General features: G+C 39.7%; 2 protein-coding genes across 3 annotated transcripts; both read right to left on the minus strand.

Annotated features, from left to right (window-relative positions):
• Nucleotides 1-418: 418 nt before the first annotated feature.
• slc48a1b (solute carrier family 48 member 1b) lies at nucleotides 419-5318 on the minus strand. The gene is made up of 3 exons (XM_034233476.1): nucleotides 4866-5318; nucleotides 2806-2973; nucleotides 419-1503 (listed from the first exon to the last, which is right to left on the minus strand). Exons 1-3 carry the CDS (start codon nucleotides 4993-4995, stop codon nucleotides 1367-1369), a joined length of 435 nt encoding a protein of 144 aa, XP_034089367.1. The 5' UTR covers nucleotides 4996-5318; the 3' UTR covers nucleotides 419-1366.
• Nucleotides 5319-5880: 562 nt separating this feature from the next.
• On the minus strand, nucleotides 5881-11338 carry LOC117557592. Of its 2 annotated transcripts, none has more exons than XM_034233480.1 (4): nucleotides 11019-11338; nucleotides 8692-9134; nucleotides 7292-7323; nucleotides 5881-7208 (listed from the first exon to the last, which is right to left on the minus strand). In XM_034233480.1, exons 1-4 carry the CDS (start codon nucleotides 11194-11196, stop codon nucleotides 6233-6235), a joined length of 1629 nt encoding a protein of 542 aa, XP_034089371.1. In that variant the 5' UTR covers nucleotides 11197-11338; the 3' UTR covers nucleotides 5881-6232. The 2 variants fall into 2 exon arrangements, with proteins under 2 accessions (XP_034089371.1, XP_034089370.1); XM_034233479.1 differs by having other exon boundaries at nucleotides 8686-9134; nucleotides 11019-11335.
• Nucleotides 11339-12815: the final 1477 nt, after the last annotated feature.

Genomic DNA, 12815 nt, shown 5'->3' on the forward strand with positions numbered 1-12815 from the left:
CAAAATCATACACTAAAAAATTCTCTGCACCCACCCCCAAACCTTCCCTTTGAGGGACAATATAAAAATGTGGATGGATGGAATAATTGCCTAACTTCAAAGTGTAGCTTATTGACCTGCATTTACTGTTGGAATTGCAATGCTGTGGTGTTTTCTCCTTCATAAATGTGGCTCGGCTGGGTTGGAAAAGTTGTTATTTTCCCTCTCATAATGCAAATCCCACTTTAATGCCCAACACTGACCCTCTTGACATAAGCTTAGTTGGAAGAAAGGTTTGTTACAGCCTCCATCTGCCTCTGTGACACTTGGAACTCACAAGGATTTGGGATAAAAAGGTCACAAAGTTAAATTAAAAAAAAGAAAATGTAGAAAAAGGAGCAAATTCAATTTAAAAACAGGACAGTTATCCACACCAATGCAATGTCAAAAAACACATTTTAATAACTATCAGACACTCATTATACAAACACACACTCATACGTTCAGTGATGTGGATACACAATGTCTTTCTTCATTTTTTAACATGGGGATGTAGACAAATAAAAGAAACATAATCTCATAAAGCAACAATATAAATGTCATAAATGGTTCAGGTGAAGACAATCAAATGTGAAGCAACATGCATGAGCATTAGTAGTGTCGCTTATGTTGTGAATTAAAGCCATAACTGAGGCCCGACTTCACACTCAGCCTTGTTTTTCACACCGATACAAATAATATAAAAATCATTCTTTACATAAAAAATGCCACTTCATGGTTCAATATTATATAAACCAGGAAATGTGGTGCTTATAAAATGAAAGCATTCATGTAGATGCTGCAGTATTATGGGTGACCTGCCCACTGCAAGACCTCAATACACTTTGTTAAAGCAGGGCTTGGATGTACATCGTGATTTCATCAAATGCATTGTAATATTTGATTACATAATTTAACTGCTGCGTGTGCAACTCTTCATCATTTATTGAATGAGAAAATTTCAATATAACACACTGTAATTTGGGATGTCAAGCGCACACAGAACATGGCGCTTAACTGTTGAAAGGATGGCTCCCTCTTGTGGCTACAGCACAAACTGCAACACTAAGAGTTACAGCGCAATAATTCTCTCCATTTAAAATCCATCAGTGATCCTAAAAAGCAGGGCTGGATTTGTTTGTGGCCAAGTCAGCAACAAATCCTTCACCGATATTTAAAAAAAGGAGGTTTAGGCCAAGAAGGCAGGAGAGTTACCAGGATCAGGGTGTTTATCCACAACACAAAGTATTTAAAACTCTCCTCTGATTCCTCCGAAAGTCTCCTCTCCTTCGGACTCTCAGGCTGTTCTATAAAATTTGTGTAGTCACTGCGGGATGTTTTAGTGTCCTTAGAAGTCACTGAGGATGCTGATGTCGGCGAACTCTTGGCGGTAGCGGTGGGCGGACAAGGAGAGCAGGAAGGCCCACTTGAGGCTCATGAAGCTCCACACACAGGACAGGTAGAGACTCCTGGGGTCCGTCAGGGCTGTGGGAAACAGAGAGAAACACACCATGTACATGAATCTGCTGCTAATACAGACCTCACAAGATATTTGAACAGGACAGCTGGGATTCGCTCCCATTTAGCCTCAACAGAGGTGGAACAGTGATGTTGGGTGATGAACTGGTCTTGTACTAACACACTTTTAATTGTTACACTTAAGAAAGCTTTAAGGATCCAATTCAGGAGTAAGTAAGTGCAGACATTAAAATGTACTGCAGGTGAATAAGATAATTAATGCCAGCTTTTTTCTTGTTTACACTTCATTGGCTAATGTTAAAACATTTTTGATTAAAAAAATAAAATAATGAAAGGGCTAGAACACTGCCCTATTTCTGAATTGAAATACTTATATACATTTTCAATCACCTCGACCAAGGACGTTTTGAACATGAACAGTTTCTGTACCGGAGTCATCGTGGATTTACTCTGACCAATTAAAGACTCCTCTAGAGCTTAAGTTCAAGAGCAGTTTAGGTTTGAAGATATATGATACATTTTCTCCTATGTTCGCAAGCTGAACTAATGTGAAGGATTTTTACTCATATCTTTCACCTACATCTATTCTGATATGGCCCAAAATATGACAAAACAACTAAAATGGCACAAAAGTATGTTAAGAATTATTTTCAGCAATAGTGGCCTTAGGGTGAAAAATAGCATTACTAGTGCAATGTGTGTGAGATGAATGCCATTTTTGTTGTCCCACGTTGTTCCCTCAGGGTTGTCAGAGGGCATTCTGGGTGAGGATTGTGGGAAATCTGCACATGAAGTAAACCTGAAAGAGTTTGGGTGAGGCTGAGTGGAGCCAGTTAACCCCCCCAGGGACTCTCAACCCAGTCATGTGACTCAGCAGGTTATCCAGTTTCTTTCAGTGATTCAATTTGAACTTGTCCTGCATATTTAAATTCAATTAAATAATTTCTTATATATAGAAAAATTAATTTTCTAGCATTCGGACAACCTATGTTTTTTTTTTTTAAATACACGCAAAATATGCACGTCTGTCCGTCCTGGGAGACGGATCCCTCCTCTGTTGCTCTCCCTGAGGTTTATTCCATTTCCCCCATTAACTGTGGGATTTTTGGACATTTTTCCTTGTCCGATGTGAGGGACCAAGGACAGAGGGTGTCATATTCATATTCTGTACAAACTGTAAAGTCCCCTGAGACAAATGTAAAATGTCTGATATTGGGCTATATATCAACTTTGATTGATTGAAAGGTACCATTTTGGGCAGTGAGTTATGTTAGTTATGTGGGACGAAAGCGACGAACAGGAACTTACACTCTTTGTTGTGGATGGCAATAGACAGGAAACTGATGAAGGCCACAACCGCTAACAGAGAGAAGAAGACTCCGATGAAGAAGAAGAACTTGAGGCCCTTCAGCCAAGTCCTCCAGTAGTCCTGCAGGTACATGACGTGAGTGATCAGGGTCCACAGCGCCAGCACACCTGAGGAACAAGCACCAACAGGTTAGAGAGAATCGCCATAGCAAACAAGTAGTAAACAAAAATACTCTAAACATTCTTCAACAAGCCACCCTTGAAAGACTGACTTTAAAACCCTGATGTTGTAGTTTTAATAGAATGCAAACCACAGAAAGTCTCATAGATCACTGAAATGAATTGAAATGTAGCTTATTATCTGAAATCTTAAAAATAACAATATGCAAAAACCATCCTTAAAGACAATACACTTGCAGCTAATGTAACCTGCTTATACTTAACACCGTCAATGTTCATTTGTATGGTCATGATGAACTCATGGTATGAGGGATGAGTGTGCATTTTCTGAAAAATCATGACACATCGAGTTGCCAATTATTGCTGAGGTAAGCAATCACACCCTTTTTTTGTTTTTAAATAGCCACAATGTTGTAGGCTATGCTCACTGGATCTGAAAGTGCAATGATAAGGATAAGGCTAGAGAGTGATCACATAACACATTATAAGACAGGTAATAACTAATAATTACCTGTTACTAATAACTCATTATTAATGACTAATAATAATGCACTTTAATACAGGGGTATCTCCTCTTGCACTTTAGGTAGCTCTTGTATCTTCTCTTGCACTTTATATGTCGTTGCTGCTATGTTGTATTACCATGTCATAAATACTTGTGTATGCTGCTCTTGCTCTTTTGCACTTTTTGCATATCATGTATTTTGTTTTTGCTATGTTTGTAAAATGTAAACTTCTTAAATGTTTTATGTGAGGGACTGCGGATGGAAATGAGCTCAAAGCTAAATCTGGCACTGTTACGCTTGACACATTTGAATGTTTTAAGTGTTCATTACTGTACATTGTCCCTGCTAAATAAATGATTAAATAAAAAAAAATATCATGTGTCATTCTATTTGGGAAAATATAATTGTGTCAATGAATCCTCAAAGCAGACAAGGGACAAGTTCCCTTATGAAATAAAAAGCAAAAGTGTTGTATTCTGGTGGCAATTTATCAATGTTGTATGCAGCTCTCTAATCAGAGTTGTGATAGAAGGAGAAACATGATACATTTGTTCTTTAACTAAAATACAAACAAAAGAGCCCAGATGAGTCAGTTTAATCTTTGGGAACATGTCATAATATTTTACAACAACTACATTGATCACAGTACATGCTGTAAACAGATTAGAGCAGAGGTCTGATATGCACTTGCAACAGTGACTCAAAGGTCAGATCCACGGAAACGACACTTAATATAATCTGTTGAATGACTGTAGTTTTTTGGTAGACTGGACGGGATCTAATGTTGTCATTTATTTGCAAGTCTGTGCCCAACGTCATGGCCATACTGTAACATCAGAAACATGCTTATAAAATAATACAGACCCCCCCCCCCCCAACACTGTGTTATGTGTATGTGTTCCCTTCCCTATTAAATTAGGTTTTTGTATACTATTGTTGGAAATGTATTATCCTCTTTGGCTCAAAAATACATTTTAAAAATGTGTCTGCACTTTGAAATACTTTTAATCTCCAATGTTTTAACAGTCTCAATGTTCCTTTTAATCAAGGTAAAAAGTTGACCTTTGTACGTGATGAAAAGCTGACACCTGGCAGATAAAAGAAAAGATCTGCTGCAGCGTATCCCTCCCTGATATTAAACAAATTATAATTTGACTTGATTGTATAACATATGTTGATATCTCTGCCCTTGAACCAGAACGTTGATCCCTGTCTGACTAAAGGCTCCTTTTGCAATAAGTAGGTTCAATAACTAGGGCACCTTCAGCCAAAGGGGGGTCACTGGTGGTATAGCTGAAGGCTTTAAGAAAAACATACATAAGACCTGTGAAATTGTACAAAACAAAATGCATGTTTTTGCAGTGTTTACTGTACCTGCCAGTCCTCCTATGGCTGCAGTCCACGGCTGTCTGAACGCGATGTTCCACACCAGGAAAGCAGAAAACCCCATGAGCGTCCCAAACGAGGCATAGCCGATACTAATGTACGTTTTATTAAAAGCCATTTTTACAAAAATAAAAGGTGGTGGGAAAGCAGGGACACGGGCTCGACGAGGCGAGAAGCGACTGTGTTTGTGTCTGAGAGAGAGCAGCAAGCTGGGTATTTCAAAACAACTGCATCCGGTTAATCTTCAACACACGAGGACACAATGTTTCTAACTGTGTGTGCTGCTGACTAATGACTGCTGTCTCAAACACGCACGGGGAAAGTTTGAGACATGACAAAGCGTTTCTGCCGAGAAATGTTGTCTGTAAAACATCGCTCCTGTTACGTCATCTGTTACCAGCCGAAGAGACCCTGCTCAGTCCGGCAGGAACCTCACACAACCTCGTACAGCGTACAGGACACACCAGGGGGTACAGCGCCCCCTACAGGAGCACAGGACACGAGGACACCTGAGCCCTGTTGTTGACATTGCATTTACCTCATTTGCAAAATTGCCTAATGAATTTCACTCAAATATTGGTCTTCAATATGCAGAAAAGCATTTTTATATTCTACATACACTTTTTGACACTTCCATGCTGAATAATGTGGCTTACAAATTCAATGAAAGGGACTAAATAGAAAAATTACCAGAATTGTTTTTGTTACAGTGGGGAAGATAGCTATTTTTAACATTTTGTGTAGGCTATGCATACATAAATATGACCAACACTTCAAATCAAATAGTTAATTAATAGGCAAATTACAACATATTGTAAAATGAAATTATGAATCAACTCTCCTGATTAATCATTAACAAAAAGATGTCTAAAGGTTTTGGCCTTGAATATTCAGTATATCCATTGTTTCTGTTTATTTGTCTTTCTGCTGTTCAAAAGTTAAGACATGAGTCGTGTGAAGGAGTTTGAAGTGCAAAGAAAGTAATCATTAAAAGAATAAATCATTAAGCTTTTATGAACACATTTTAATTTTCGCACATTTAAACAAGTCATTTTCTGTTTACAACGGCAACAACATTTCCCACTTATTAGCTTAGCTTTAGCAGTCTCTTGAAATGTCCCTAAATAAAAACATACATGAATGTGAAAACACAACCCAAAAAAAACAAGCTTCCTTCCCTGACTGAGTGAAACTAATTAGAAATATTTTTGTGCAAGTTACATTAGAATTTGGTCGGCAGTTTTTTTCTTATCCCTGCTAACTAACAGATAAACAAAACAAACAAAATACAATCTGCTTAACCTCACTACCAATCACCTAAGGGGTACAGCAAGTAGTGCATGGGATGACGTTGCTCAAGTCATGCCGTCAGATTTAAACAGACATGGCAGGTAGTAATAGAAAAAGAAATCATCCAACTTCTTCTTCATGACCTTAATGATAGCCGCGTCTCGGTAGATGCGTTGAACCAACATGTCTCCTTTGGAGAACACCAACAGGTCACACCATTCGGTGCCCGTCACCATCATCTCTCCTTGGATTTGCCAATAGGTCGAGTGGTTTCTCTTTAGTTGCAAGGCTCCGTTTTGGCAGATAAGGAATTTGCACTCATTGAAGCTAGGGAAGCTAACCATTTTGATATGCACCAGCCCGTAACTGGGCATCTCCTTGGGGTCGTACACCAACCCGTCAGGCAGCGCCCCCAGCCACGGAGCACTCGGTTGGACAACCAAACCACAGGTGGAAAAGTTGACACACATGTTCTTACAGTACTCCCGAAGTGCTTCCAGCCTCATTTCCTTCTCTATCTGTGGGGCCTCAGGGAGTGCCTTATGTATCTTGAATACAAGGTGCTCTGCATTGCTCCTTCCTCCTTTAAGATTGCAGATCGCCCTGAAACGGCTTGTCAGGCGCAAATTTCGCAGCTCCTCGACTTCCTCTTTACGTCCACGTGTGAACTGCTCCAGATTGCGCGCTTCCTCCCAGGTCATATGCATGACGTCCATGTGTTCCTGCTCCTTCGCACCAAGGATAGGAAGAGCAGGTATTGGATCAAGACTGTAGTTAGCCAGGGGAAGCAGTGGCCGAGGGGGGGCATCGTCATAAGACTTGTAATCCCGACTTGATGGCTCGGGGCACACGTAGGACAGGGGGCTACCTTTAGGGACTTGACCAAAGGCAGAGTCCACTAATTCCACATTCTTTGTCAGGCCCATTTTGGTTATCAGAGGCTTCTTGTCTTCTGGACAATCCTTGAAGGCTTCAGTGAGCCTTTCCAAGAAGGAGTGGCACTCAACTGGGGAAGGAACGACAGGTTTGTGGGGCATCATCCTGTAAGAAATTAGTAAATATCATTAGCTATGTAATAAATAAAAACATAAAAAGTAAGGTCATGTGAGTTGTAACTTTCTTACCTCATGGTTTTCTGCAGGGTGAACTTTTGCTTCTTCCATTTTGTAGAAAAAAACAAAAACATTAATAGCCTACATGCTTTAAACACTTGCAAGGTGCAACAAAGCAGGCTTGCAATATGACCAAAACCTTATATAACAGTCCTTACGGTTTTTGTATACACTAATATTCTGATAAAGAGTGTCCCACTCTTGACCTAACAATCAACATCGGCCCCTCTGTTGTTTCTCCGACTCAGACTGCAAGGAATCTGGGTGTGATCCTAGATAACAACCTGTCTTTCGCTGCAAACCTCGCTGCAAAAACCTGCTGCTGCAGATACACGCTTTACAACATCAGGAGGATACGTCCCATCCTGACCCAGAAAGCGACGCAACTTTTGGTCCAGGCACTTGTCATCTCACGCCTAGACTACTGCAACTCCCTCCTGGCTGGTCTACCTGCATGTGCCATCCGACCTCTGCAGCTCATCCAGAATGCAGCGGCTCGTCGGCTCGCCTTCCAACATTTTCCCACACCACACCGCTCCTCCGCTCACTTCACTGGCTTCCAGTAACTGCTAGAATCCACTTCAAGACACTGGTACTAGCTTACCATGCTGCGAATGGATCTGGCCCTTCCTACATCCAGGACATGGTTAAACCCCAGCACGTGCACTCCGCTCTGCATCGGCCAAACGGCTCGCTGCACCCGCACTGCGAGGGGGACCCAAGTTCCCATCAGCAAAAATACGTGGGTTTGCTATCCTGGCTCCAAGATGGTGGAATGAGCTCCCCATTGACATCAGGACAGCAGAAAGCCCACACATGTTCCGGCGCAGACTGAAAACTCATCTCTTTCGACTCCACTTTGAGCAATAAAATTACTAACAAAGCACTTAAATACTAATAAAGGACTGGCTTATCTAAAGCTAGTTGAGTAGCACTTGAAATGTGTTGGCTCTATGAAACCTGATTTACTTATATGATTCTGTTTTCTTCAAGTTTGTATCTTCTTGGTCGAACGCACTTATTGTAAGTCGCTTTGGATAAAAGCGTCAGCTAAATGCAATGTAATGTAATAAAGAAACTACTATACATCCATCATATCGTGGCAGTCTTATTTGTTTCAGTAAGAGTGTGGATGGTTTCGGCAGTCAATATTACTAGGAAAGAGATGGAAAGTTTACTGAGTTAATAAGCTGGGCTTGATTGAGCCAAATCTAAGGTTCGGGTTCAGGTTATTTTTATGTACCATAACGTAGATTTGTTTAGAGTTAAAAGACGGTAGCAGTTTTGAAACACATTTAAAAATCTACACAGAAAGAATCTTCCAAAAAGTACCCCATGCTCAATCACATTGAAAAACATTAGGACAATCATGAACAATAACATCTAAGGCATCAAAACAAGCTTACCGTTACATTTTTAGTTGACAATTTGTCAGATTTTTTAAGCTCCAGACTTTGACTTGTGCTTTGTTCACTCTTGTGTAGCTGTGGGTTATCTGTGATTGCACCTGAGACTGACGGGGAGCAGTTCTCCTCCTGTCTAGACTCAAGAGTGCCTGATGAGTCCGGTCTGAACTCAATCACCTTTATGTGGAATGGATCAGTGATACAGGGCATGCTTACGTCGTCGTCTTCTTCTTCTTCTTCTTCTGTTTCATATTTTACACAATCTGTGCTTATACAGTTATCCACTTCCCCCAGTCCTTGTTGTTGTTCTGATACCTGACTTATGTCATATTCAATTGGCTCTTCTTTAGGTTTTTTGGGCAACGGTTCTAGTATTTCCTGTTCCAGGCTGGATCTCAGCTCACAGGGCTGCTCTCTGACCTGTGTGGCTCCAGAGTATTGGCCAACATCTATTGTGGGGGAAAGGGGAAACACAATATTTAATACTAATCCATATTTTGCTTCAATTTGAGTAAAAAACCTATATAGCCACAGTTCCCGCCTCCGGAAGCAGTCTTTATTTTTACACACCGGAAAAGTTACAAGACAGATAAAAAATGTAGACCAATAGAGAGGCGAAGTCCCGCCCATCTACTTCCGACCCATGGGACCTTAAATATTATGTATTGAAGTCAATGGGGAGAGAAAACGTATCTTTCGATCCCGTTTGAATTGTGCCACGAATTACACATATGATGTTTGTCAATCTTAAAAAATAATGTCCATGTCACAGTTTGTCGTAAAACTGTTGAAATATATACGACTATGAAAAATACGCAACTAGAAAGACTACAAATCCCAGAATCCCGGTCCCGCATGCTGGCTTTTACGAAACCGACTAACTCCCCTTTTGTGTATGTACAGCTCTCAACATGCCCAGACTATACTAATACTTTTCGCCTCATTCTGAAAGAAAGAAGTGAATGTGCCAACGTGACGGCCGTCTTGGTGTGTGGTGCGAGACGGGAGATGTAGTTCATGGAGCGGTTTCACACCAAAAAAAAGTGTTACTTCACAGTTTTACGATACATTTTTATTTTTTTGACTTGCCAAATTATCTTTTAAATTGACAAACATCCTATGTGTAATTCGTGGCACAATTCAAACGGGATCGAAAGATAATCTTTCTCTCGCCATTGACTTCGATACATACTTTTTCCGAAATAAGGTCCCATGGAAGTCCCCCGGAAAGGGAGGGACTTTGCCTCTCAATTGGCTATACTCTTTATTCTTTGTCTAATCATGATCAGATGTTTACTACACCCAGGTTTGGATATTCCCTTGAGAGGATTTAGTTGTTTTTGTGACGTTTTGATCGTTTTCATTTCCTGTGGGGTGTGCTCCTCTTCACTCGTTTACCTGACAACATCGCCACAGTAACTGATGCCACACACCTTAACTCTGGAGGTTTTACTTCAGGGGTTTGGATTAAAGAGAAAGTCAGAGAGAAGCAAGCACTCTTCTAATGCAGTGTTTTTAATAACAGTCTTACTGAATGTTGCATTTATATTCTTCATAACTCATGTGACCTAGTGTCTCCAAATAATTACCAGATATGATTTAAAAACACACATCTCTTTTAATTGGATTTTAGTGCTTCTATAAATTTAAGATTTTTTTAATAATTATTTTTATAAAAAATGACATTGACCCAATGACTCAAAATCAATGCAGCATTGTATTCATACACTGGACAAGAAGAACACACTTCTTTATATTTGGTTTAGGTCCACCTTATATTGTTACAAATAATGTAATGAAAATTAAGTATGTTTCCATGTCATGTGTCAGTGACTCCCAAATATATACCAGATAACAGCACTGGACAAAATAAACACACCTCTTTTATTGGATTTGAGTGTTTCTTTTTAAAAATGGTATACATTTGTATGCAATTTTTTTCAATTTGTATTAAGTAGTCTCTTTTCAATAGCTTCCATGTCATGGACACAAAAGAACAGTTGGATAACCAGGGGCTATATCAAACGTGCCTTGCAGTAGTGGTATAAGAAGAGTTGGGTTACATTTAGGGTAAAGTGCATGAGTATAAGTATACAAAAACAACAACTGTGGAGCACTCAGTAACATCAAGTGTTAAGGTATGATAGCTACAGACTGCTTTGGAGGCATCACTTTCACATAATATAAAATGTCCCTAAACGATTGTTTACATTGTTTACGTCACGTGCTATAGTTAACCAGTCTTATCTCATATTCAGGCTCATGCAGACACATTAACTTCACATATCTAGGCAGTTAAAATGTTTATTTCGAGGTAACCAAAATTGACAAACCTATTTTCGACAGCTTTATCTCTGGGTTGAGCACCATGTGCAGCACATTCCGCAGGCGCTTGTTTTCCTCGTAGTAAGCCTCCACAATAGTTTCTATTTCTCCAAATATCTCCACGGCCGTGGTAGTTAAGCGTTCAGTTAAACACGTCCGTAAATGCAGCAGTTTGGTGTTAGACATCTTGAGGTCTAACGTAATGTTAGATCAAGATATGTTGTATTTAACTTCTCCTCGACGTCGTACAAAGCGCGTTTCAATCAAACACACATAACCAATCCGGAAAATTAAAGATGACTTCCGTTTACATTAGCGCCCTCCTCAGGACCAGGACTGCAAGTAGCATCTTCTTCTTCTTCTTCTTCTTCTTCTCTCGTTTTTGGCGGATTGCAAACAACTTAAAAGGTGCATACCGCCACCTACTGTACATGAGTGTGAATCATCATATCATTCCAATTCTTAACCGATCTAATCAAAAATAAATCGAAAAAAATAAATAAATCAACAAAAACATGAAATAAATAAAACAAAAATAAAAATCAATGTTCTTTCCTGACCTAAGGTTAAATTATTTTTCCTATCCCATTTTCACTCAAGAATGTAAACAGTGCCTTTCTGGTAGCTTACTCCCTCTCATTTTGTTCCCAAAACACCAACCACACTCCATTCCCTCTCTGCCTCTAAAACTTTAGCCTTTAGTTTTTCTCTTTCCGCTTTATAGATGTCACAATGTAACAAGATATGTTGTACATCTTCTTTTACTCCACAGTTCCCACATTTGTCACTGTCATTTTTCCCCATGATATACAGCGTACCATTCAAACCGTGTGATTTATTCTGAGTCTAGCTATCGTGATTTCCTCCCTTCTGTTTCTTTCTTTATTTATTAATTGTAATTGTCTTTTGTACTTTGTGATAGTCTTTGCCTTTCTGGTCTTTCTTCCACCTTTTCTGCAAGATCTCCATCCCTTTTTTCTTAATTACTGCTTTTCCTTCTCCCTTACCAAGTTGAACTGGTAATGTTATTTCCTTTTGTAGTGCACTTTTTGCTAATTTATCAGCACACTCGTTCCCTTTCACCCCCCATGAGCGGGCACCCAGCAGAACTGCAGATCTATGCCGCTTCTGTACATTCTTAGCAGGCTGTGATTGATTTCTATGAGTATGTCTTTCTCTGGCAGTTGTTGTTGACTGTATGCTTTGTAAACTGGATAATGAATCTGTGCATATCACCACCCTATCTGGTCTGACCTCTTCCACCCACTGCAAACCTATTACTGCCAGCATTTCTGCTGTATACACTGAAAGTTGGTCTGACGCTCTTTTTGATATCGATATTTAAAATTCCGACACATCGATATACCAATTCCGACACACTCTTCCTTGTTCTTAGAACCATCTGTGTATATTTTGAGGTAATTGTCATAATTACTCCTGAGGTACAAACTTGTTTTGAATCCTACTTCATTTATTTGCCACTCTCTTTTCTTTTCTACAATACTCACATCTATATTTACTATTGGAAAGAGCCATGGGGGTACACTACTGAATGGATTTGATGGTGAAAACTCTAACTCATACATATGCCGTATGTCCTTATTTTTTCGTTACTTGTCCATCCAAACTCACGCCCCTGAAACTTGGAATATTCCCAGCACTCCTGTAATGTTTTGTTTGTGACATTTCCTTCCCCACTTCCTTTTAACCTGACCCAATAAGCAAGAGCAATTTTCTCTCTTCTTAGCTCCAATGGAGTCTCTCCTGCTTCAACTAATATTGCATTAGTAGGGGTTGTCTTAATT

This window comes from Gymnodraco acuticeps, unplaced genomic scaffold (genome assembly GCF_902827175.1).
Source record: "Gymnodraco acuticeps unplaced genomic scaffold, fGymAcu1.1, whole genome shotgun sequence".
Taxonomy (NCBI): domain Eukaryota; kingdom Metazoa; phylum Chordata; class Actinopteri; order Perciformes; family Bathydraconidae; genus Gymnodraco; species Gymnodraco acuticeps.

Bases quoted from the DNA above. Each gene is read 5' to 3' on its own strand.
- slc48a1b (XM_034233476.1), bottom strand. From the start codon at position 4,995: ATGGCTTTTAATAAAACGTACATTAGTATCGGCTATGCCTCGTTTGGG. The intron at 2,974-4,865 runs GTACAGTAAACA...CTTGTTCCTCAG, and splicing joins AGCCATAGGAGGACTGGCAG to GTGTGCTGGCGCTGTGGACC. The intron at 1,504-2,805 runs GTAAGTTCCTGT...TGTTTCCCACAG, and splicing joins TGCCATCCACAACAAAGAGT to CCCTGACGGACCCCAGGAGT.
- LOC117557592 (XM_034233479.1), bottom strand. From the start codon at position 11,196: ATGTCTAACACCAAACTGCTGCATTTACGGACGTGTTTAACTGAACGC. The intron at 9,135-11,018 runs GTTTGTCAATTT...CCCCCACAATAG, and splicing joins GATAAAGCTGTCGAAAATAG to ATGTTGGCCAATACTCTGGA. The intron at 7,324-8,685 runs GTAAGCTTGTTT...ACAAAATGGAAG, and splicing joins TGTCAACTAAAAATGTAACG to AAGCAAAAGTTCACCCTGCA.